This window comes from Cyclopterus lumpus, chromosome 9 (assembly GCF_009769545.1).
Source record: "Cyclopterus lumpus isolate fCycLum1 chromosome 9, fCycLum1.pri, whole genome shotgun sequence".
Classification (NCBI taxonomy): domain Eukaryota; kingdom Metazoa; phylum Chordata; class Actinopteri; order Perciformes; family Cyclopteridae; genus Cyclopterus; species Cyclopterus lumpus.
The window spans coordinates 15,856,237-15,878,599 of record NC_046974.1 but is presented as its reverse complement, the minus strand read 5'-3'; the positions used below and the strand labels follow the sequence as shown (position 1 = coordinate 15,878,599).

The 22,363-nt window shown below is 40.5% G+C and overlaps 1 protein-coding gene across 1 annotated transcript in view; it reads left to right on the top strand.

Moving 5' to 3' along the window:
* Nucleotides 1-22,363, top strand: part of trpm3 (transient receptor potential cation channel, subfamily M, member 3) — a 122,705-nt gene that overhangs the window by 73,045 nt on the left and 27,297 nt on the right. Inside the window, exons 7-12 of the mRNA XM_034541983.1 lie at nt 3,820-3,994; nt 4,806-4,929; nt 15,001-15,073; nt 20,037-20,137; nt 20,838-20,972; nt 21,188-21,238. Coding sequence (XP_034397874.1) covers nt 3,820-3,994; nt 4,806-4,929; nt 15,001-15,073; nt 20,037-20,137; nt 20,838-20,972; nt 21,188-21,238 — 659 coding nt within the window. The remainder of the gene's footprint in view (nt 1-3,819; nt 3,995-4,805; nt 4,930-15,000; nt 15,074-20,036; nt 20,138-20,837; nt 20,973-21,187; nt 21,239-22,363) is intronic.

Below are 22,363 nucleotides of genomic sequence, written 5' to 3'. Positions count from 1 at the left end.
TGTAGCACTTGTGACATGATGACATGTTTATTGCACCTATTTATGGATCATTTGAAGTCAGTGCAGAGGAGAGATATACAGTATATTGTATCTTGTTGCTGATAAAGTTGTATGAGCTGAATCCGAAAGTGTTTTGGCAAGGACAAGTCAACTAAGACCTCATTTATACTTGTCATTTCAAATGTCTTGCATCAGACTAAAATCCAGATGGCATTTAATATACTTTCACTTTATTTACACTTTATTTGATTTTGTGGAATGATACATTACCTTAAGTTCAATTGTTTCAACCCCCAAACAGATTTAAAGTATCTAACTAACAAGTCATTGTTTTTTTCATGGACATAGCTCTCACAAAACCACATACACACGCCAAAACAAAAATCTATAATTTAAACCCCATTCCCTAGTTGTAAATGTATTTTCCTGATTAATAACAGGTTGTTTAATTCTCTCTGGCTGGTAAAAAGGTGGAACAGACCATCTGATTTAATCGGAATTCCTCTGAGGATGTAAAAAAATAAATAAAAAGACAACATGTGTTGATGTCACCACACAACTGAACAAATACATTTGAGAGAAACTTTGCCCTTTTAATGTACCGCCTGACATTTTGTTCTGTGCCTGTCGAGTCATGTCCCCTTCACAGATCTGATGCGTCCTGTCTGCTTTGGTCCTCGCTAGGATAAAGATGTTTGTGTGTGTGAGAGAGAGTGTTTTACTTGTTTTATTCTTGGTGTGTGTGTGTGTGTGTGTGTGTGTGTGTGTGTTGGCAAGGGTGTGAGGGGGTGCGAAGATAACGACCCACATACTGGAGCACACCTCCTCCAGTCATGCTGATACAAATTTGACACATACAAGGACAAACTCGCAGACACTCGCACACAGGGACACACAAGCAGAGGATGAGTCATTGCTGGATCCTTAATTACGACCATTTAAGCATGTTATGTGTGTCTTGCTTACAAGCTCCCCTTTCCCTCCCTCGTTCCTTCTTTTCCTCGTTACTTCCTCGTCTCCCAGGCGGGATATTATAGAAAGTTGTGGCCCCAAAGTCTCATTGACCGCCTCGCTCCTTTTTTTCCTGCCTCTGTTTTTTTACATGGTTTCACAGTAATTTCCTTCCTGAGAGATAAGCTGTGGGCTGCGGCACTGGGTTAAAACTATGTATGAGATACAGAGACAAGGGAGAGAGTAGGGGTTTGCCAATTGTTTTATCTGATGCGTTGGAGTGTGTGAATGGTGCATGTACACTCATTACAAGAATAGGGTTGGAAAGGCTGAACATGTTGAGGGAAACAGTACAGAGTGTATAGGGTATATTGTTTAGAGTGTGTATTTTATTAAATAAAGTATCCTCAGAAAATAACCCACATATATAATATGCCACATTATAAAACAATGTATTTGTCATTGCTTCATTATTAAAAACAAAAACAGTTAAAGATCTAAAAACATAATATATATAATAATGTTAAAATCACCCAAGTAGCAACAGATTAACACACTTGTATTCTCTGCGCCAGGTCTAATATACCTTTCCACCAAAATGATTGACAACTCTTTTTGCACTGCCTCATTTGAATGAACCTCCCACCTGTCTGTGCTCACCGTGGGCGCTGAGGACCAAAATAAGAAAGACGGGCAAGGAGAATTTCAAGGTCAGGAAACGGTTGGAGCGTGCCTAGAGTTGCAAGGTTGCAGCAGTGATTTAGTTTGAAATATTTTGTTTCAATTATTCAATAACTTCCAGGTATTTACACTAGCAACCAATTGTACATGGTATGTATTTACATTTTCTATCGTGAACAAATACCATCTCCAACCTAGCCGCACCCCAACTTCCACCCTTGAAAGAGAGACTTAAAATACATTGTTTTAAAATAATAGGATATATATTAGATTTGTATCCTTCTCGTCAGTTTGGTATGTATATTGTATATGTTTAAAATTTTCTGTCAGCATCACAAGTGTAGTTTGATGTGGTCAGAAGTGAACTCTGACACACCTGGAGTACACCTTTGTAGAGGATTGTTTCCAATTTATTTATTAAAGTTCAATTCATCACTGGACTATATTTTCTTCTGGATTAGCAAACATAAAGAAAAATGTATGTAATGTAGAAGTATTGGGAGTAATGAGGAGAATAAAAAGCAGACATACACTTTTGCCAGTTCACTGCGACAGAGTGTTAGACTTTGGCAAAGGAGACTTGGCGAACTCACTATTTACTAAATAACAGATTAGCTCTCCAGCTATGGGTTTACATTTCCATCTAGAACAATAGGTATTCTTCTAAGTGTCGAGGCAGGCAGAAGATTATTTTATTTTATTTGTGGTTTGTTTACTTGTGTGTGCCTCTATCTGTATTCATGTGAGTGTGTGTTTTTGGGCTACCAATTATAGCCATGACACAGCTGTGTTTTCCCCTCCTCATCTGCTCCTTAGTTGTACAATAATCTGCTTTGGATACTGCCTCGCTGCCTCCAAAGCTCACTAGTCATCAATATCAATGCTAGATCCGACACAACTGCAAGCTCACACACAGCAAAAATAGACATCCAAGTTATCAGTCTGCTTCTCTCACATTCAGCTCTGTTGATGTATGGTCGAGTGATGTGTTGTGGCACACTGACGTTTTCCCTCTTTGAAGTTAAAATATGCTCCTTATGTAACTGTCCCTGTTGCAAGGCTGTGTGAGGCAAAGCGTAATGGTGGTGGGCATGCTTCTGAATGAGTGCGTGTGCTTATGTTGGTGTGTGCGTATGCGCATACTGTATATAAGCACACATCTGTATACGCTTGTCTGCCTGCGTGTTTGAGAGACACCCCATTCTTTCTCCTGTGTGAATTATGCAGACCGGGATGAGGGTGCAGGGCGGGGAAGATCCAGCAGCTACACAGCTTTTGAATTAGAATAGTCAAAACACCCGTGTGAAAACACAACCTCGTGATGCAGAATGGGAGGGAGAGGAGAAGAACAGAGTGTCTATGGAGGGATCAACTGGAAAGACAGGAACTGAGACAGAGAGCAGGAAAGGGCAGGATGAGGGAAGGAGGGTTTAGGAAATTGATTAGACTGAGACCACTAAAAAAGGGGAAAGAACATAGAGGGGTAAGAAAGATGGGACTCTGGGGTTTATTGTGACTTAAAGGCAATGTTCAGTGGTATGATGAGAAATACAGTACGGAAACGAAACAAGACGCAGGAAAGGGAGCAACACAAGCAGGAAGCAGGAAATTCCATTGAGAGTTTGGCAATAAATTTCATATCTGCAGTACCTTCTGTACATAGTCTCACCATGTGCAGAAAAACCAACCCGCTAATTAAGCATAGTTACCATAAATAGACTATGATTAGCAGGCAAGGAGCCTTTTTTATATAGAACAGCGGGGGTTTATCACTGAATCTCTCTCACACTCACACTCACTTTCACACTCACACACACATACACATACACGCACACACACACACACACATAGACACACACACACAGAACCTCAAAAAGTGGGCTGGTTATTTTTGGTACGGTGCTTTTTTAGAAACCTCTCTACCATAATTATAAAGCGTAGAGTGTCTTGACAATACAGTTATGACGCATCACAGGTGTCACATTTGCACCTTAGCAGTACATTTGGACATTTTCTATTTATATCTCAAGTCTTGCTGATGTAATGAAAGTTATTTGTTCTGGGTTTTTTTTCTATTCTAAACTTTCCTCTTCTTTCCTTCATTTTTTTCCCCTTTTCTGTGTTGTTCATCCCTGTTTTCCTTTCTACAATAACTCTTCACCACCACCCGCTTGTTTTCATGTGCAGGTATCGGCCAGGGTGTGCCAGTGGTGGCTCTGATCGTAGAGGGAGGCCCTAATGTCATCTCCATTGTGCTGGAGTACCTCAGGGACACACCTCCCGTCCCGGTGGTGGTGTGTGACGGCAGCGGCAGGGCCTCAGACATCTTGGCCTTTGGACACAAATACTCTGAGGATGGAGGGTATGCACTCACATTAGAAAGAAAAGAAAGACATTTACACTTTTATTGATCCCCGTGGGGAAATTCTTCTCTGCATTTGACCCATCCTTAGTTATTAAGGAGCAGTGGGCTGCAGTGAAGCGCCCGGGGATCAACTGGGGTTCAGTGTCTTGCTCAAGGACACTTCGACATGCAACTATGGGGAGAGTGGGGATCAAACCGGGTACCTTGTGGTTAACGGGACAACCACTCATCCCCATGAGCTACAGCCGACCCCTATTATGCTGTAATCCAAGGACAAACACTTATGTTTATCTAATGTGGGAAAGGTTGTTTTCAAATATTGTTTTTAATTTTAGTTTATTAGTTTTTATTAAACAAAGGGCCTTAAATTAAACATAGCTCACATACAATTCTATGTATACTGTACATGCCAGCAACAGTTATTTTGTTTAGGATATGCTTTTTGGGTAAAAGGATATGTTTAACTTGATACATGAAGTTGCAAACATTTATATATTGTGAAATGTGCTGATGTGTTTCTTTAAAAAACACACAGTGGACTTTTTTGGTTGTGTTCATCATAAGACACACCATGAATTTAGAATTGATTTTTATGAAAAATTGATTTTACAGCTTCATATAACAAGTTATAGGTAAAGCTGCAGAATCACATCTCAACAAGGACAGTAGTACTGAGATCCGCTGTCAACCTTGGTTTCACTTAACGACAAGAAAATCTAATTTGCCTGCCTCCCCCTCACTGTTTTATTCTCCTTCCTCTATCCGACCATTTTCCTGACACACTCTTCTTTTCTCTGCACCTCTGCAGCATAATTAACGAGTCTCTAAGAGACCAGTTGCTGGTGACCATCCAGAAGACTTTCACCTACAGCCGCACACAGGCCCAACATCTGTTCATCATTCTCATGGAATGCATGAAGAAGAAGGAGCTGGTGAGTGTCTCTTTCATAAATGTTTACATACACTTGCCAGTGTGTACACATACACATATTTCCACATGCATGACTATATTTGCCGATGCAGATAAAGCAAACATATGAGCAGTACATGAACAACTGAAGAGCTGACAGACTTGCACACGCACGCATGCGCGCACACACACACGCACAACCCCACATCCATTATGGGGATGTGCATTTTGTCCCCATAAGGAAGGCAAGTTCCCACAATGTGACTATGAAAACTGAATTATGTCCCCAGAAAATGGGTAAATAACGCCAACAAAAACCATGGAACCACCAATAACAGTAATATCACCATTCATTCAAGCTTTGATGTCTCTGCTGTATAAAGAAACCCCAACATTTTAAAATATGTGAAGGAGGAACAAATTGATTTGTCAATTGAAGCTTGCTCCTCATGAAACTTGTATTGAAGCAAGTATTAACCCATCTTTTATGCATGACATGTAATGTTAAGTGGATGTAAATATATTCAGATGTCTCTTGGAAACCTTGAGAGTCTTTCCCCTTCAGCAGTGTTCAATTCCAACTCCCTTTAGAGCAGCGGCCCCCAACTTTTTTGCGCCACGGACCGGTTTCAAGTACGACAATATTTTCATGGACCGGCCATTTATGACGTCATCAATATGATGCAATAAAAGGATACGACCTAAAAACAAATATAAAGTAGATACAAATACAGACTTGAGCTTGTTTCTCTGCAACGAGCCGGTCCCGTCTCGGGGTAATGGGAGACAATGACACCTGCCGTGTGTCAAGAGGTTCAGACACACAGACGGACGTATCCGGTAATTTTTCTGAATAAAATATCTTTCCGACATTGATAATCAATTACCATTTTTTCCATTCTTTCTGTGTGGCCCGGTAGGACCCACGGTACCCGGTGGTTGGCGACCCGCTGCATTAGAGCTTTGTCAGTCACATGAAACCGACCTCTTGATAGTGCTGTTGACTGCTGTAAGTGTAGGGGTGACAATTATGTCTGTGTCTGCATAGACATATCATAGTATATTTGATCACAGTAGCAGTGGGCATGTGGCTCTATGGCCACATTGCTCTATATGGCACACACATTGTGATTGAAAGTGTGCACCACGGCAGTGCATGCAAACACCCACACACCACCTTACAGTGATTCACAATATAATGGTGCAATACATCATCTATGATGCAAACAAACAGCTAGCAGCTTTTACTGTATCTTAGTCGTGCAGCATCGCTAACGTATTTACCACTTGGTTGCTCTCGCCTCAACTCACTTTTGAATGTAGTGTACAATGTCTTCTGTAGGGGGAGGGAATATTTGCCAGATCATTGACTGTTGGTACTGCCGGCTGCCAGTGGCGTTTGGCTAGTACATGTGTAATTAGTATCATACACGCACCTAAGCCTTATTTATTACCTTTTTTTAAGTAAAGGTGCTGAGCTAGAATTCAGTTTAGCATCTTGAAACACAGTGGCTAGGATGTTTAAAATGACTCAACCAGATATTTACCGTGCGATACTCTTCCCAGTAATGTGTTATTTTAGCATCAACATTGCGATTTGTGCATGCATTATAGTCACATCACAGGCAATGTTAGCAGATTAACTCAAACAAGTCATGTAACAACTTTTTTGCTGCTTGATAATTTTAAGAAACTCCCACTTTTCCATGATTTATCCAGTGTCCCAAATAAATACCTACAGTCTAGTTAGAACCGTCACAGTTTCATAATGCACCTTATATATTTTGAAACTTCTCAATGAGTTGGGTCTGCGCAGTCTGCCTCAACCCCTCGACCGGACCTCGCCACTGGGCCATGAACTTTTGTGCGCTCCCTGCAGCGCCACTGTCCTCAGTGCGCATGCTGCAGGGATGTCGGCAACCCACCTGACCCGTCTTGAAACACGTAGCCCATTTTGTTAAACATGCTTTGTGGGTGTAACTTTTTTGCTGTGTTATCACCATTCATATCTATACAACCAATGTGTTTATGATTAAGTTGTTTACTAGAGCATGGACATGTTTACAAGAGCACAACATTGTTTATCTAGCCTATTCATGTTGTTCTTAAAGTGCAACTTATTGATTCATTTAAATTTAAGCTGTACAACATTTAGGGTGAATATTCCTGTATTTTTTCATATCAAATTATATTGATCGCAATATTGTGCAGCACTAAAAAAATAATCATTTTATTTTTTGTTTTAGTTGATATAGCAATTGCAGGAACATGTGTCAGACACAAACAAATCCAAAGCATCTGCATACACAGAGTGCACTCACAAAAACATATTATTTAGTATTTTGCAGACATCCCAGCATTGGTCATGGTTGTGCAGCGTGTAAATGGATGATTGTGGTGCCAGTGCAGTTCCAGTGGCTGACTGATGCTCACACTGATGCTTCTTCTGAATACAATACACCAGAGCAGAACAATGTGTGAATCAGTCAGCAGGAGCAGCTGTACAGGCCAGATAATCTGATGCTGCCTCTCTCTGAAGTTAAAACAACTGTTACAGCTGCCATACTGTCACGGAACACTGAAGGTGTATTTTGGCCACCAAATGCTTCACCCTTGCATTTATATTCCTGTGTTTTACAGGACAATTAGGTATTTGTCTGATCATTAATTTACTAGGAATACCAGGAATAACTGCTAATCACAGTTAAAAGGCAGACATTTTGGGCTACACTACTCGTCATGTAGAAAAAGAAGTGCTATACAGCCAGTGTGTAAACTTGTCTGATTAATAGATATGTATGATCACAGATAAGATAATATATACTTTATTGTCCCGCAGGAACAAGCAGCTGCATCACACAATACACTTACAGTACCACATCCGCATCGACCATTGATCATACATACACTCATGCATAAACCTGCTTAAGTACACATGTCGACAATAGTTACTAATAATTAGTATTAAAACCAGATGATAAATAATCAAGTCACAATACATTATCCAGTATAATCATATCATGTAATACTACTTGTTGCTATTTGATAATTTGATGGAGGATGGAATTAATTAATTCTTGTACCGATTTAGCCTCCTGGCATTTTAAAACGTCTGCCTGAAGGCAACAGCTGCAATTCTGTGTTCAGAGTGTGTGTTGAATTTTCTGTGCCTTCCTGAGCACATATTCTTCATATAAGGGCCAAAGATAGTGATGATCTTCATGGCCGTTTGAGTAAGGTGTGCGAGTTTAGACTGTACTGTACTGTACTGACTGACTACTAATGGTTCCCATACCATACTTGTATGCCATATTGAATTACACTCTCTAGAATCATTTGATAAAGCAGAATGAGTTTACTATTATCACCTTAAGAGTCTTAGCGTTCTCCAAAAATACATCCTCTATTGTAGCCTCGAACAAAGGTTTTCAACATGCTCATGCCATGTGAGCGAAATGTCAATGTAGACAACAAGATATTTATACGAGGAAACCTGATTTATGGGTACATTGTGAATGCTTACTAGACTACGGTCAACAATTGACTTTGGGTCAAATATAATTTATTCAGCATCACACCAGTCCACAAAGTGGTCAAGTTATGTGTCTTTGTGTTGTAAGCCAAGAATAGCGGTGTCTTCACAGAATTACACAATTTAATTTTGGGGAGTTTTGTTCACACAGCTATTTATAGTATGTGAAGAGAACTGGGGAGCTAACACACCGTTGGGGGGCACCTGTGCTGATAGATCTAGGCTCAGATATTGATTTATTTAATTTAATATGTTGAACTCTTTTAGTTAGTGAAGAAAAATACAATTTGTTAATAAAATAATTTACATTTATCTGTTTTATTTTGTCAAGTAATATTTAAGGTAAAGTAAACATGCATATGCCTTCCAAGTGCCTGAGGACTAAGTGGGTGATACTACTCACGGCTTCACCAGTGCTGTGATAGAAGAGTGCAAGAGCAGGAAAATCCAACAGTGGGATGGGTCTCACTGAAGTCATTTTGACCAGCCTGCTGTTTATTAGGCTGATCTGGGTCACACTCAGAAAGCCACTGATTGAAGTGTTTCTGCATGTGTGATTGGAGGGGAGTAACGATATGGGAGGAAGGAATGAAAGAGAATGAGCAAAAGTGAGGGTTCCCATTGTCTCATGAATAACCGGAAACACTCTTGTCATGGCTCGGCTCAAGACCCAAACAAAATGGACCCTGTGTGGTCAACTGCTTTTATTAGTGAAACCAGAACATCTATGGCTTGGCCTATCTCCTATTTCACAGTGAAACATGTTTAATTTTGCACTGCAGAGCTTCCAATCCGCTGGTTCACCATCCTCATGTGCCAATCCCCCTTGTGAGCTATATGACTAAAATCCAACCCCTTTGTTTAGCTGCCAGATCTGTCATCTCCCTCTCCATCACCAAGTATCAGAGAGAGTGCAGGGACAGAGAGGTTGGATAGTTGAGTACATACAGCCCCTTTCCCACTGGACAAATAAACTCACCAACATGTGTTATTGCCCTAAGTTTTTGACTTTACAATGCTCTGAAGTTATTGCTAATGTTTGAATCCCAATAGTCGGAAACAATCCTATGCAGCCACTGGTATAATACTCATAATATTAGTCTTGCCTTTTTGCAACTGTGCAGAAATACTGTGTTTAACCAATAAAAAGAAGCATTGAATTGTGGATTCAATCCAAACTTGTTCGCTATCAAAACATGCTCCTGCAAGGTGATCAAACTGTTCATGTCAGTAAACTAACTGGTACATGGTTTTCTGTGTTGTACTGTGGCGGTATGCCTTCTTGTACTGGCAGTAACTGCAGAATTGATGAGTTTGCAATATTTACTCAGGAGACTAAAATAACAGACAGACTGAAGCTGTTTTTGTGGTGTGAGGTGTTGGTCCTGATGGACCGCAGCCTTCTGATAGAGGGAAGGTTTGCGTCCAGGGTGAGAGTGGTCAGCTATTATCTTTCTGGCCCGTCTCAGGGTCCTGGAGGCAAACAAGTCGTGGAGGGACGGCAGATTGCAGCCGATCACTCAATCACCTACTCAGCAGAGAATGTGTGTATGAGTATGTGTGTAAGGGTGTAATGTAAGACTTGAGATGTCTAGACTTTGCAGTCAATACCTGCTATAGGAATGCAGTGAAATCCTATTAATTCTATAGTACTGCAATCCATAACCCCCATCATCGTTATAGACACCTGTGTTTACCTTGTATACCGAAGTCAACCCCATGTTAACTCTCAGATCAGGAGCACGGTCACAAACACGTTGCATTGACTCATTTACACTGGCAGCAAATGTGAGTTTTTTTATCCTGGGTCAGTGCTGCAGGCTGAAAGGGCCAAAGAGACAAAGAGAGTGTGTTTTTGTCTGTGTGCCAAATCGCCTGCGGTTTCATTTTTGTGGCTCTGCAGCTGGAAAGCCAAAGAATAGGAGGACAAGATAAAGACGAAAGGTGACTGGCTGTGAGAGGGAGAGTGTGTTTGACCAAACCACTTCTCATGAGATTTTATTGATGCAGACACATTTTGAGAGTTGTGGCACGCTCCCGGGATCGCCATCCTGGTCATAAAACTTGAATCATCTTAAATCTGTAGGTTTCTCTTCTTGACCTTCTGATGAAATCATACATGTTTTATTTCATCATAAGTTCAATGGCATGTATATCGTGAACAACCAATAGGTGCACTTTATCCAGCACCAAACAGGAAGCAGCCAGGAGAAGTAGGATGACTAAAGAAAGGATGTCTTTCAGCATGTTAGTTTATTCATGTACACATTTTGTGCTTCAGTTATTTCCCTGTTGCCTCGGCCTATGTTTATCATACTGAGGGCTGTTTATGCTTTTTATCAAGGGGTATAGTATAATATACTTGTGAGCTAACCAATGAAGAACGTGCAAGCTCTTGCGTTTTACATGGGGGAAACAGATGTAAGATGTATAGATGGTGTGTTATACAATTGCATTGAAAGACAATACTAAAAGAAAGCATAGGCCACATTTGTATCCATTTTCCTGGATGATAAGGGCAATTATCTAATGACTTATCTCGTTTCTTTTATCCCTTCAACATATAGATAAAACCATTTTGTATAAATGTCAAACCAGCACACTGAAAAGACTACAGGCTGCACCACAGTGCCTTTAAATATCATCAAGCGCCTGTTGTCATGTATTTATTTTTTATTTATTTTTTCTATAAATGTGTGAATCCTATTCTAGGTCTAATTAAGAGAGAAGTGCCTCGTTCTACCTCCCCATCTCTCTCTCAGCCCCTCGCTCTTCATCTGTGATCTCTGATAAGGGGGGGCAAGCTGATTGATTGGTATGAATAATTGACTGTAGAATAGTCCTTATATGTTTAATTTGGATTAAATATTGAGGAGAAACCACCCACCCGCACTGTTAGAAACTAAGAGTGGGTGGATGATGAGGAGAGTGAAAGAGTGACTTCAATGGACCATGAGATGGAGGGACAGATTTAGAGAGAAAGGGGAAAGTGGGCAGGAAATAAGACAAGAAGAGAAGGGAAACAAATGAAAAGCACATGTGAAAAAGAGGTACATTAGCGAGTGTGATCTAAAAACAGATACATATTCTAGAAGAGAGACAATTCCTTGGATGATTATCAGCAGGGCAGATTATCAGTTTAAAATGTCATGAATAAATAAATATATGTCACTCTTTCTTCTGCTTCTGCTGTCCTGCTGTTGGTTAATAATCCTGTTGGTTTATGGTTTATTCCAGAAGGTAATAAATATTCATCTAAATATCTTCTGCTCAAAGTCACACAGATGAAACTATTAGCAGAGCTTTGACAGATCTGAACTGCTAACCATTGTAAATGTATGGACTACAGAGGATGCTTTGGAAACCTTTGTGGATTATATGAGTGTGTGTGTGGGGGGGGTCTTGTACAGTATGTACATGTAGCAGCATGAGCAGGGTCTTTTCCTGGTAAATGAAGATGAATGTTTTCCAATCAGCTTGGCTCACTGCAGCGTGAAGAGCAGTTTTCTCATCCTCTTCTAAGCTCGTAGCTTAGCGTCTCTGAAGATGTGAGAATCCTCCAACAGATTCTAGTCACACTGAGAAAGATTGCACTGCCTCTTCTTTATTCTTTTCTATTATCCGTATTAAATTTGTCAACATCAAATCTCCCTCCTTCTGTCTTCCTTTGTGTTACACATGCTTCCTCTTTCCTGCTGTCTTACATCTTTCTTCCTGATCCCTACCTCCACTTTTCTCCCTTTCCTTATCCTTCCCGGTCTTTTCCTCTCCTCTTTTCATGTCAACAGAGAGATGGATTGTGACAGACACAAGTCAGTTCCCTGTCCTTTGCATGTTGACCGCTGAGGTGACGGTTGTCAGTGTTGAGGCCAAAATACATTCAGAATGTTAAGATATGTTAGGATACAGTATTGAAACGTAGTGTACAATGGATGGGTGAGTTTATGCCATTAGTACAAAAATACGACAAAGCTATGTCTACCCTTTCAATAAACTTGTTTGCTGACTGTATACTTGAAAGCACGTGTGTATGAAAACAGATGAGGGAGAGGCCGTTTACCTTGTGCATACACATGATGACCCTGGGTGATCGTTGAGATTAAATTTGCAACCTTGCTTTGTCATAGCGGTTGTGTTGCTGAGACTGAGCTTTGTAGAGCCTTTGTGATAACAGGTAGCATATGTCCACAGGGTCACCTTGGAGGTGGGATGGAGGAAGGGAAAAGGGAGAAAGAAGTAAGGAGGAAGCAGGCAAAGATGGAAGGGTGGGAGTCGGGGGGGAGGGGGAGGATGTTGTTAGATTAGCTGTTACAGGTGGGATAAAGCCTGGAGAGAGGGGAGGATAGAAACAATGGCGAACGGCTTCAACAATCATCATCTTTCTTCTATCACACTGTCATCCATCTTTTGTCCTGAAGGCAGCCACAAGCCATACTGTGTTTGTGTGTGTGTGTGTGTGTGTGTGTGTGTGTGTGTGTGTGTGTGTGTGTGTGTGTGTGCGTGTGTGCGTGTGCGTGTGAGGGAACTTTCCATTCTGCTATAACAATAACTACATGGTATAATAAGCAAGTGGCCAGGTCAGGATTCTGGACTGTTTAGGTGAAAATAAGCACACTGTCAAAAATGATAGATGGTTGTTTCTTACACTGGTAGTGTTTAAAATCATAGCTTTGTAATAATTGTACAGTTACTACGTGAGAGCACACAAATCACAGTCTTAAACACACACACACACACACACACACACACACACACACACACACACACTATGTGTTGTATGTTAGTATTGTATGTGTGTTTGGCAGATGGCTCCCTAACTGTGTTGTTAACATCCGTTAGAGTCAAGGCGAGGATGCATTCTAGCAAATAATAATCCAGCCACTGGCTGCACCATTCAACCACACAAACACAACTAGACACATACACACACACACACACACACACACACACACACACACACACACACACAATAACTTAACTCAAAGAAGCACATGAATACATTTCACACTGCACCAGCGTCTCATTGGTGTCCCTGCTCATGAAGTCCTGAATCGATACCTTCACATCGCATTGCATTCCTATTTCACCTAAAGAAAGACCCTTTGATCACACAGGCTGATAGTGACTGCCACACACACACATACACGTACACACACACTTAGATGCTCCCTTTATTAGTGATATAAACTTCCTCCAATCTTGTTCATCAGCAATAAGCTTGATAAATCCTGGGAAGAAGGCACCAAGTACGAGCCAATCAGAGGCAGAGTGGGGCGGTTCTTTGCAGAATGCAGGTGGGGGTGGAAATCAACCACACTGCCTGTAAATAACAGGCAGTTCAACTGCCAATGGCTGTGTAGGAGGTCATTTGGCATGCAGATTAGAGGGCACTTCAACACATTTTTGTGGTGTGCCATTGGTCAAGCTAGCTTGTGCCCAAGGTTATCTACCCCTGCATTTCACGATGCCACACTCATGTTGCTCTCAGGGAGGAGCCCAAATGTCATCAGCATATGGTGTACAAACGATGAATGAGCAAATGTAAAAGATACTGTAAATCATCAATGTAATTTGGATTACTTTTGTGCATTTAGATTGTGTGAATAGAGATGGAGATAGTGGGAGAAAGAGGAGGGTTAGCCCACAATATTGCATATATATTGCATATAGCATTTGCCCAAGAGAAAGCAGCAGCAGCAGCAACACCCGCAGATTCCCAGAGCTCCACAAAATGAAGCCATTTAGAGGGGGGAAATGGGAAGGGAGATGGGCTGCAGGGAAGAGAGGGAGGTGGTAGGGAGATGGATGGGTGGAGGGAGGGATTAGAGGAATAGCTCGTCAGGCATTCAGAACACACATTTTCTCGTAGACGACATCCACAAGGTGCCCTTCACGCATGCACACATAGGAGCATGTCTGCCCACACACATGTTAACGCGGGTGTACACGTGCATGCTATATTTTACAGAAACAACAAATCCATAAAAGCTGCCCCATTTCTCAGACTTCCCTCTCAGCAGACTTTGGCTTTCATCCATTGCATCATTAGTTCATCTCATGCAGGTTATAAAAAATGCATCTTAAAAGACAAGCCAGACTACACAAACGTAGACTGAAAGTGGCCATAGTATAAAATGTTTTCCTGAAAGCCAAATCCAAAGAGAGCATTACTAGGTCAGATTTTAATTTGATCTCTCTCTTTGTTATGTTTTGACTCTTGTTCCCCTCGGTTGCCTTCTCAGTGAAACCCTTCATTTCCTCCTGACTAGAAGAGAAGAGAGGCTGGAGAGGAGATACAGTACATTACAGCAGAGCTTTACAATACCTCTCTGCTCCTCCTGCACCTCAGCATTTGTACTTTAGCCGTTTAATCCAGCAAATAAGAGCGCTCTCGCTCAAGAAGTGACTTCTTTTTTTATGCTAAAAGCCTTGAAACATTAAATTAAACAACAACAAAAGTCATAGAGTTAGCTTTCAAACAATTTGGCTTGGTGTAGAATTAATGCACCTTTTTCTCACTCGCTCTCTCTGCGTCTGTCTCTTTCTCTCGTTGTCTCTCAGATAACAGTTTTCCGGATGGGGTCGGATGGTCATCAGGACATTGACCTTGCCATCCTCACAGCATTACTAAAAGGTGGGTGTGTGCATTAATGTGCATGTGCTGGAGCAAAAATGTACAGTACTGTGAAAGGCTTACATTTCACTGTCTCCCTCCAGTGATGTTGTTATTCTGTAATTAAATGGAGGATGATCGCGTTTCAGAAAGTATTCCTCTCACTATCCCAGTTTGGGTTTTCTATTATTTTTTCCCTTTTAAAGCTCCATTAAGCAATTTGTTATCATTGCATGGCAGGAAGACTCCAAAGCAAACTTGCAGCATTATGTCTTTATATTATCAAACACTATGAGAAACAGAGTATAGAGTCCGCTTATCAATGCCTGTCCAATTATATTGTAAGTCCATTATTCATTGGCTTGGTCCTCTCACTCCTGGCTCTTTTTATTGGCTAAATATCAGATTTAGCCAATCCAGCACCTCTAGTGCAAAACAACCTGTAAAATAAGCTTAAAAGGTGTTTGTTTTTTTGAGGATTTTGATGGTTTTAGCTTCATTTTTATTGTACAGCCATCTCCTCATCTAACTCTTAGCAAGAAGTGTATTTCACAAAATATCAACCTATTCCTTTACATGTGAGGAGGTTGTGGCTCTCATGGCCTTCCAACTATTGAAGCTATTGCAGACAAGCTTGCAGTGAGTTCAGATCTCCTACATTGTATGCTAATATATGCCCAATATCACAACAGCACCTGCAGAATAATCAATGAATATTAATACATTGAATAATCAATGAATATTAATATGAATATTAATACACTATCTATAATATTCTATTATAGATAGAATATAGCTTCTAATTTCTCAGAACTACATTATTGCTTCCAGTGTGGCCGGCGTCTCAAAGTTCAAGTTTATTATCGATACATGTTATACACAGCCGTCAATGGGCATTACAATAGTTGCAGACAAACAAATAGTGATTTATGGGTGTATATCTAGCTTGGTTTTCTCCTCCACATATCACACTGCAACACATAGAATAATTAATCAGCATAGTGACAGCAGCACAGACCTAAAGTATGACACAGTAAGATATAGAGAGAGCTAGACAGCTAGCAGTGGCTACAGTTCTTACACTGCAACTAATAGTTATATAAAAATGCAAGAAATTGGACCAAACAAGAAATTGGAAATTGGACCACACACACACACACACACAGGATTCATAGATCAATGCTTTCGATTGGTTTTGCAGTAGCTTATATTGCTCAAAGTTCTCTTGCCCCTCACGCCGCCCCATGCATATGATTGACTATCAGAGGAACATTTCATTCCACAGAGACTTTACAAGTTTGAAGAGGGAGACAGTGATAGATAAACTTGTTTTACATAATTTATTTGAAGAAGTCAAGATGTATTATTTCTGTGGCCCATGCATCACTCCCTGATCTTCATCTCAGACACTTGCTCTCCAGCCCTATTACTTTCTCTGTGTACACATATCTCACTCGTGTATTTTATCGACTACATTTGTCTCTATCTTTCATTTGTTTTACCCCCTTACTATTCATTTCATTTCACATTGTGATAGGAATGGCATGTAGATGAATGAGTGAAGGGAGGTATTCAATTAATAGAAGGAAAAGACAACATAGGGAAAAGAAAAGGAAATCGTAGAAGTGAAAGGATGAGTGAGAAACACTGGGTGGTTGGGAGGTTCCTTTATGGTAAAGAAAACATGAGGGTCATTTTACATACAAGTCTCATTCTGCATTTGATTGAGTAAATGAGATGCGTTAAGGCTTTTAGTGTAGAATGAAATCAGTCACATCCTGCCCAAGAGCTTTTTAAAACACTGGATTAGACTCTTCGTTGAAGAACTAAGCTACTGCCTGCAGCTCAACAAGGAACAGCACAGTCAGGACTACACGTTGAGGGGAGAACAGAGCAGGAGGAGTAAAAAAGGAATAAAATGAGTGAGTGTGTGAGCCTGTGTGAGAGAGAGAGATTTAGAGAAGTGGCAACAGTAAGGATTCTGCAGCAAAAGACACATGTTGCGACAGAGGGCAGTTTAGTGTATTTGATGGTCCACTGTCTGAAGTAGTCAATATCTTGACAATTGGGTCCATAAAGTCAATTGGCTGCAGTTCAACCTCCCTGCAGGCAGACAGAGTGAAACCACAGGCCTTTAATAAAGCAAGGCCATCCTGCCTTTACACATACACATATCTCCACTAAAGCTCTTATTAGTAGGCTCTGGATCTTATTAGCAGTGCTCTGTCTGAACTCACACCATTAAGCTCCAGTAATGCTGTACAGGCCTTTAAGAAGTAGAGAGCATGGTGTAAAGTGATGATACTTCTGTGCTGTGACACAGTCTTGTCTAAACACAAGGGATTATTATCATACTTTATATAACGGGATTTCTTTAAAGGCCAAGATGAATTGTTACTTCATCTTTCTCATTTTGGTTAACTCCTCCCAGTGTGCAGCTAAATTATTAATGTGAATAGCAGACTGCGCTTTTGTTTCGATTTACAATATGTCCTTTACCAAACAGCAATGACATGCAGCAAAGCTGTTACATTGGTGAGAAAAGAAGATAAGAGAAGATGAATAATGCCTTCTTTCAGCAATGCCATCCAACACTTTTGTTTTATTGTCAGTCTCCCCTTGAAGCTCAATCTTTTTTTCTTGCCTTTGTTTCATTCAGTATTACATGAAGCAAATCAGTCTTTTTTATCAGGCTGGTAAGTGGGTGCTTAACATGGCCTAAATGGCTTTAATACACATCTACTAATAAAAAGGCCTTAACAAGTATTACATTGTCTTAAATTCAGATTGGATAGGTCTTAAATGTTCTTCGTCACATCACTGAGAATGTCTGGTGTTCCCATCCTCCCCTCAACACATTTAGATCACAAAATGAGTCTGCATCATGGTCTGGTTCATACTGCAGCTATGTGCTGTAAGATTCGTGTTCAAAGCTCCGGGTCCCGTGGCCGCAGGAAATTCAGGATTCGAGTTAAAGTTTAACAATATTTAATGGCAAAGATAATACTCATGTAGCGTTCACGATCGTGGGGCCAGAAAGGAGGAACTCTCCACAGACGGAGTGCAGCTCCCAGGGAGCCACAGACCGGGGCTGTCTCGAGTCTCCAGACCAGTAGAACCATGTCTCCCCAGAACAAATGCTCGGTCGTTAGTCTGGTCATGCAAATGAATTCACACCTAAAGGTTAGTTCCATTGGTCAGTTCAAAGGATGCCGCAGTTCTGTTCGCCAATTAGTAAAACTAGCGGGGTCAAAGCTCACTCTTCCGGTCAAGGACAGGAAGTTCCCCTTCACAATAAAACCCTATTATCCTGCCTTCCGAATAAAAGCAACACATTAGGTTTCAATCGGCATCCATTTTAACTATTGTCTAAACAATAAAACATTCATTCATTCTCATGCATCACACAGTTAATCATTACATTTGTCATTAAAACAGAATAATAAAACAGTGATCCTCTCTTATGTTTCACAATACATTCCTCCAGAATATTCCTCATAATATCCCAAATTAATTATCATATCTTTCTTTATGTATTAATTTAAAACATAAACTTATCTTATCTACATGTGCAAATATATATAAAATCCACTACAACCTAACAGTGCCTATGCGCTGCGTGTTAGTCACAATCTTCTAGGCGGTCCACGGCGCGTCCCTGCAACTCTCTGCGAGCTCTGCAGAAGCTCCACGCAAGCTTTTCTGCTGAATAAAGAATAAGGCATAAGGCCTTGCTATCCAGCCTGCTCGCTAATTAATGAAAATGGATGAATTCACATGTAACCCACATTAGATTAACATCTAATTAAGTGTTATCATGGTCAGTAGAGGGCCCTGGCACCGCTGCAGAAGAAGAACAGGTGAGAGATGTGTAATTATGAATCCCACTGCATTTGTTCCCAAGACCCACCCTGCGTAGCTGGTTGAGGCAGAGACGATTGGTTAAGGTAAAGCATTGACCGTGGGTAGTTATGGTCAGGATAGCTCATTTATCAGCGCAAAGGACCTGAACAAATCAGGGTTATCACTACTTTGGTGAACATGGACGCCGAGCCAAGGGATGCACAAAGGGAGTTCCACTACTAAGAGAGACTTCCAGATCACCACTGGAGTATATTTTTTACCATGGTGAATTATCATATGATTACCAGCTGAAGATTTGTTCCAGTTTTGAAATAGAATATGTTTTTAGCTGCTTGGGAAAAGTGTGATAAATCTCCTGTGAGTCATGTTGCTATCGAGTGCTGCAGGGATGACATATTTTTGTAGGCCAATCCCAAAAGTTAACAATGCACTGGTTCTCTCAACAAAAGGCCAATGGGATTTTTCTATTGGCTTTCTGATTTTTTTAGAAAATACGCTTTGCGGCAAACACAAATTCATGATATTTACACAGATTGACATATTTTATCTTGCGGAACAAAATTGTAATATTTCTTGAGTTACCCCAGACCTAATTTCAGGCATCTAATAAAAAATTGTTTTAGACTTTGAGACAAAGGAGCCGGATGTGTAAAAATGCTAACTCTTTTACAGGTTCTTGGACTCATTCCTGCACCACTCTACATAACGTGCGTTAGGCGTTAGCTGTGAGACAGGATCTAGTTTGGCTTCTTTTCCTTCCTTGCTGAAACCTACACCATTAGACTATGGGAAAAGGGAACACTCAGGCAGTTGCTATATGTGATGTGAGGATTTTGTTTGTGTGAGCTCACCAAACCAAATTCCAATCAGCTACTGTATATTGAATTGGCAATAAAGTCTTCTATATTGAATCCGTATTGATTCTGTCTACCAGATGAACATTAAACAACATGAAATAGCATCCAGCAGGGGGAAATGAGTAATCAACATTAAAATAGCAAAGTACAACAGATAATGCATCCTAGTACTGTACATTGTTCTGAACTTCTGAATCTCTGAATCTGTATCAGTGTTTAAGAAGCATGACATTGTCTCCCAACACACTTGCATCCTCTCTTAGGTGCCAACGCTTCAGCTCCTGACCAGCTGAGTTTGGCTCTGGCTTGGAACAGAGTGGACATCGCCCGCAGTCAAATCTTCATCTACGGACAGCAATGGCCTGTAAGAATGAACCATACACAATATATATGAGCATAGACATACAGCAGAGATGCTGTTTGTTTGCCTAAAAAGGTCTTTGGCAATGTACCTCAGTTTTTGAATGTACCCGACCTGAGATGTGTTCCCAGAAACTGTCCTCATCAGCTGATAATATTCATAACTATTGATATTGCATGCATTCAAGAAATGCGCTTCAGAATGCTTTGCTTTTTAAAGATGATGACTAAAACATCAAATATAAGGCTACTGTTAGCTTTAACAGGCAATGTTGATGCAGAAGGCAGCTCAGGATCAGTCCTGGGTTCAGCACTGGACAGATGGTTGCAAATAATAATCAAGGATTTATGCAGAAAACATTGAAAACTAAAAATATATACTCTAGCTCAAACTTGAACTTTTTGTGATCCATAACATATTTCTGTATTTGATCCTTTTCACTGGTCATCTGTGATCAGAATTGAGAAGTATGCATTCCTTGTAGTTTTTTTTTTTTAATGTATTTTGTATGTTTGGTGGAAGAGAGAGAGAATAATTAAGTGTGGCTCCACTCACATATTATGTGAAATCCTCTTATAATAATAATTTTGTAGTTTAAGTAAGTGATGGTGATCAATCTTTCTTTATTTCCACTCTTGGTGTGCCGTGTGTGTGCTGTGTATGGCGTTGCCAGCATATTTATTCTCCATCCCGTGTGCCTTAGGTCGGTTCCCTAGAGCAGGCCATGCTGGACGCCTTAGTTCTGGACAGAGTGGACTTTGTCAAGCTGCTGATTGAAAATGGAGTCAGTATGCACCGTTTCCTCACTCTTTCCAGACTGGAGGAACTCTACAACACGGTAATAACAAATGCTCATTATATGGTTTGTGAATACTGGGAAAGAGTGTCAAACTAAAATATTGACTGAAAGGTTACTTATACAAAAAACATATAAACATGGTGCTGGTTTTAAACAATAAAGCTGGCAGGATCAGTTCTGTCCTAAGGAACTGTAGATTATGTCAGTGATGGTAATAATATACTTACGTGTTGTGTTTGTTTGTTTTTCAACAGAGACATGGACCGTCCAACACGCTGTACCACCTCGTCAGAGATGTCAAAAAGGTAAGACCATCACCCCGTCCCTTTAGCTCTGTGGCTGTTCAGGCACACTGTGTGGGAATGTTGGCTTGAATGTGTATATTAAAGAGGACACATTTGACTGCATAGTTTCAGTTGCTTTTTTTTGCGTTGTTACTCTATTTGCATCAATTAGTGTGTCTACACTTTGGTAGCCCTAGTTGCTGTTACTTCAAATAGAGGCCTGCATTTCTCTTTTCAGCTGGAGTTGCAGGCTGCAGTGGCTTTGTAGAGCTATGCACGACTCTCATCCCGCTCATGACTTTTTAGCAATTTACTCTGTGCTCTTACTATCATGGTAAACAAACACTACATGTATTAAACACTGCTTTATCCACAGAAGAGTTTGAGCAAAATGAGGCTGCAGTGGAACAGCTGTGAGGCTAAGAAGGAAGAAATCAGTAGACACAATTTATTAATCTCTGTTTTTATTTGTATTAATAAAAAACTGTATTCATTGTCTTCCTAAAGATTTTATTTTTCATCAGGACTGTGTTATTTACATGTTTAAGACGATGAAATGGTTGTATCCTCTCTCTCAGTATAGGTTTTGGCTGCACTTAAGCCAAAACACTTTAACGCTATATAATGTTTGTTTTTTACTGCAAAGCTCCGATAGCACCTTGATGATTACTGCAATAAAATACAGCAACCAAGAACTTTAAATTCAGCCCATGTCTGCATGCCAATTAGGCTTGATCCCACTATTGAGAGATGATTGAGAGGTCAGCAGCACCACCATTAGCATTGATAGAAGTTCAATAATTAAAATGTTACTACAGTAACACCGCATGCTCCTCTGGGAGTCGCTGAAGAGGCTTAATGTTGTAATCACTCTTTTACCTCCTCTCTGTCTTTAAACACAATCCTGATCTCAAATTAGTGCATAGATAATATGCAATTAATAGTCCCCCACAATGCAACTTTGCACACATGCACAACACTCACATACACCGCATAGTGCATGGCATAACATCCTCATCCTTTTGCAGAGCTGTGCGTAATTGCCGTCTCTTGGATTGAGTCACCATATCATCACTGTTTTCTTTCTCATTCTTCTCTGTGGATTGTTTGGTCATACTCTTCACAGGTTGTAATTTGATTCAAATG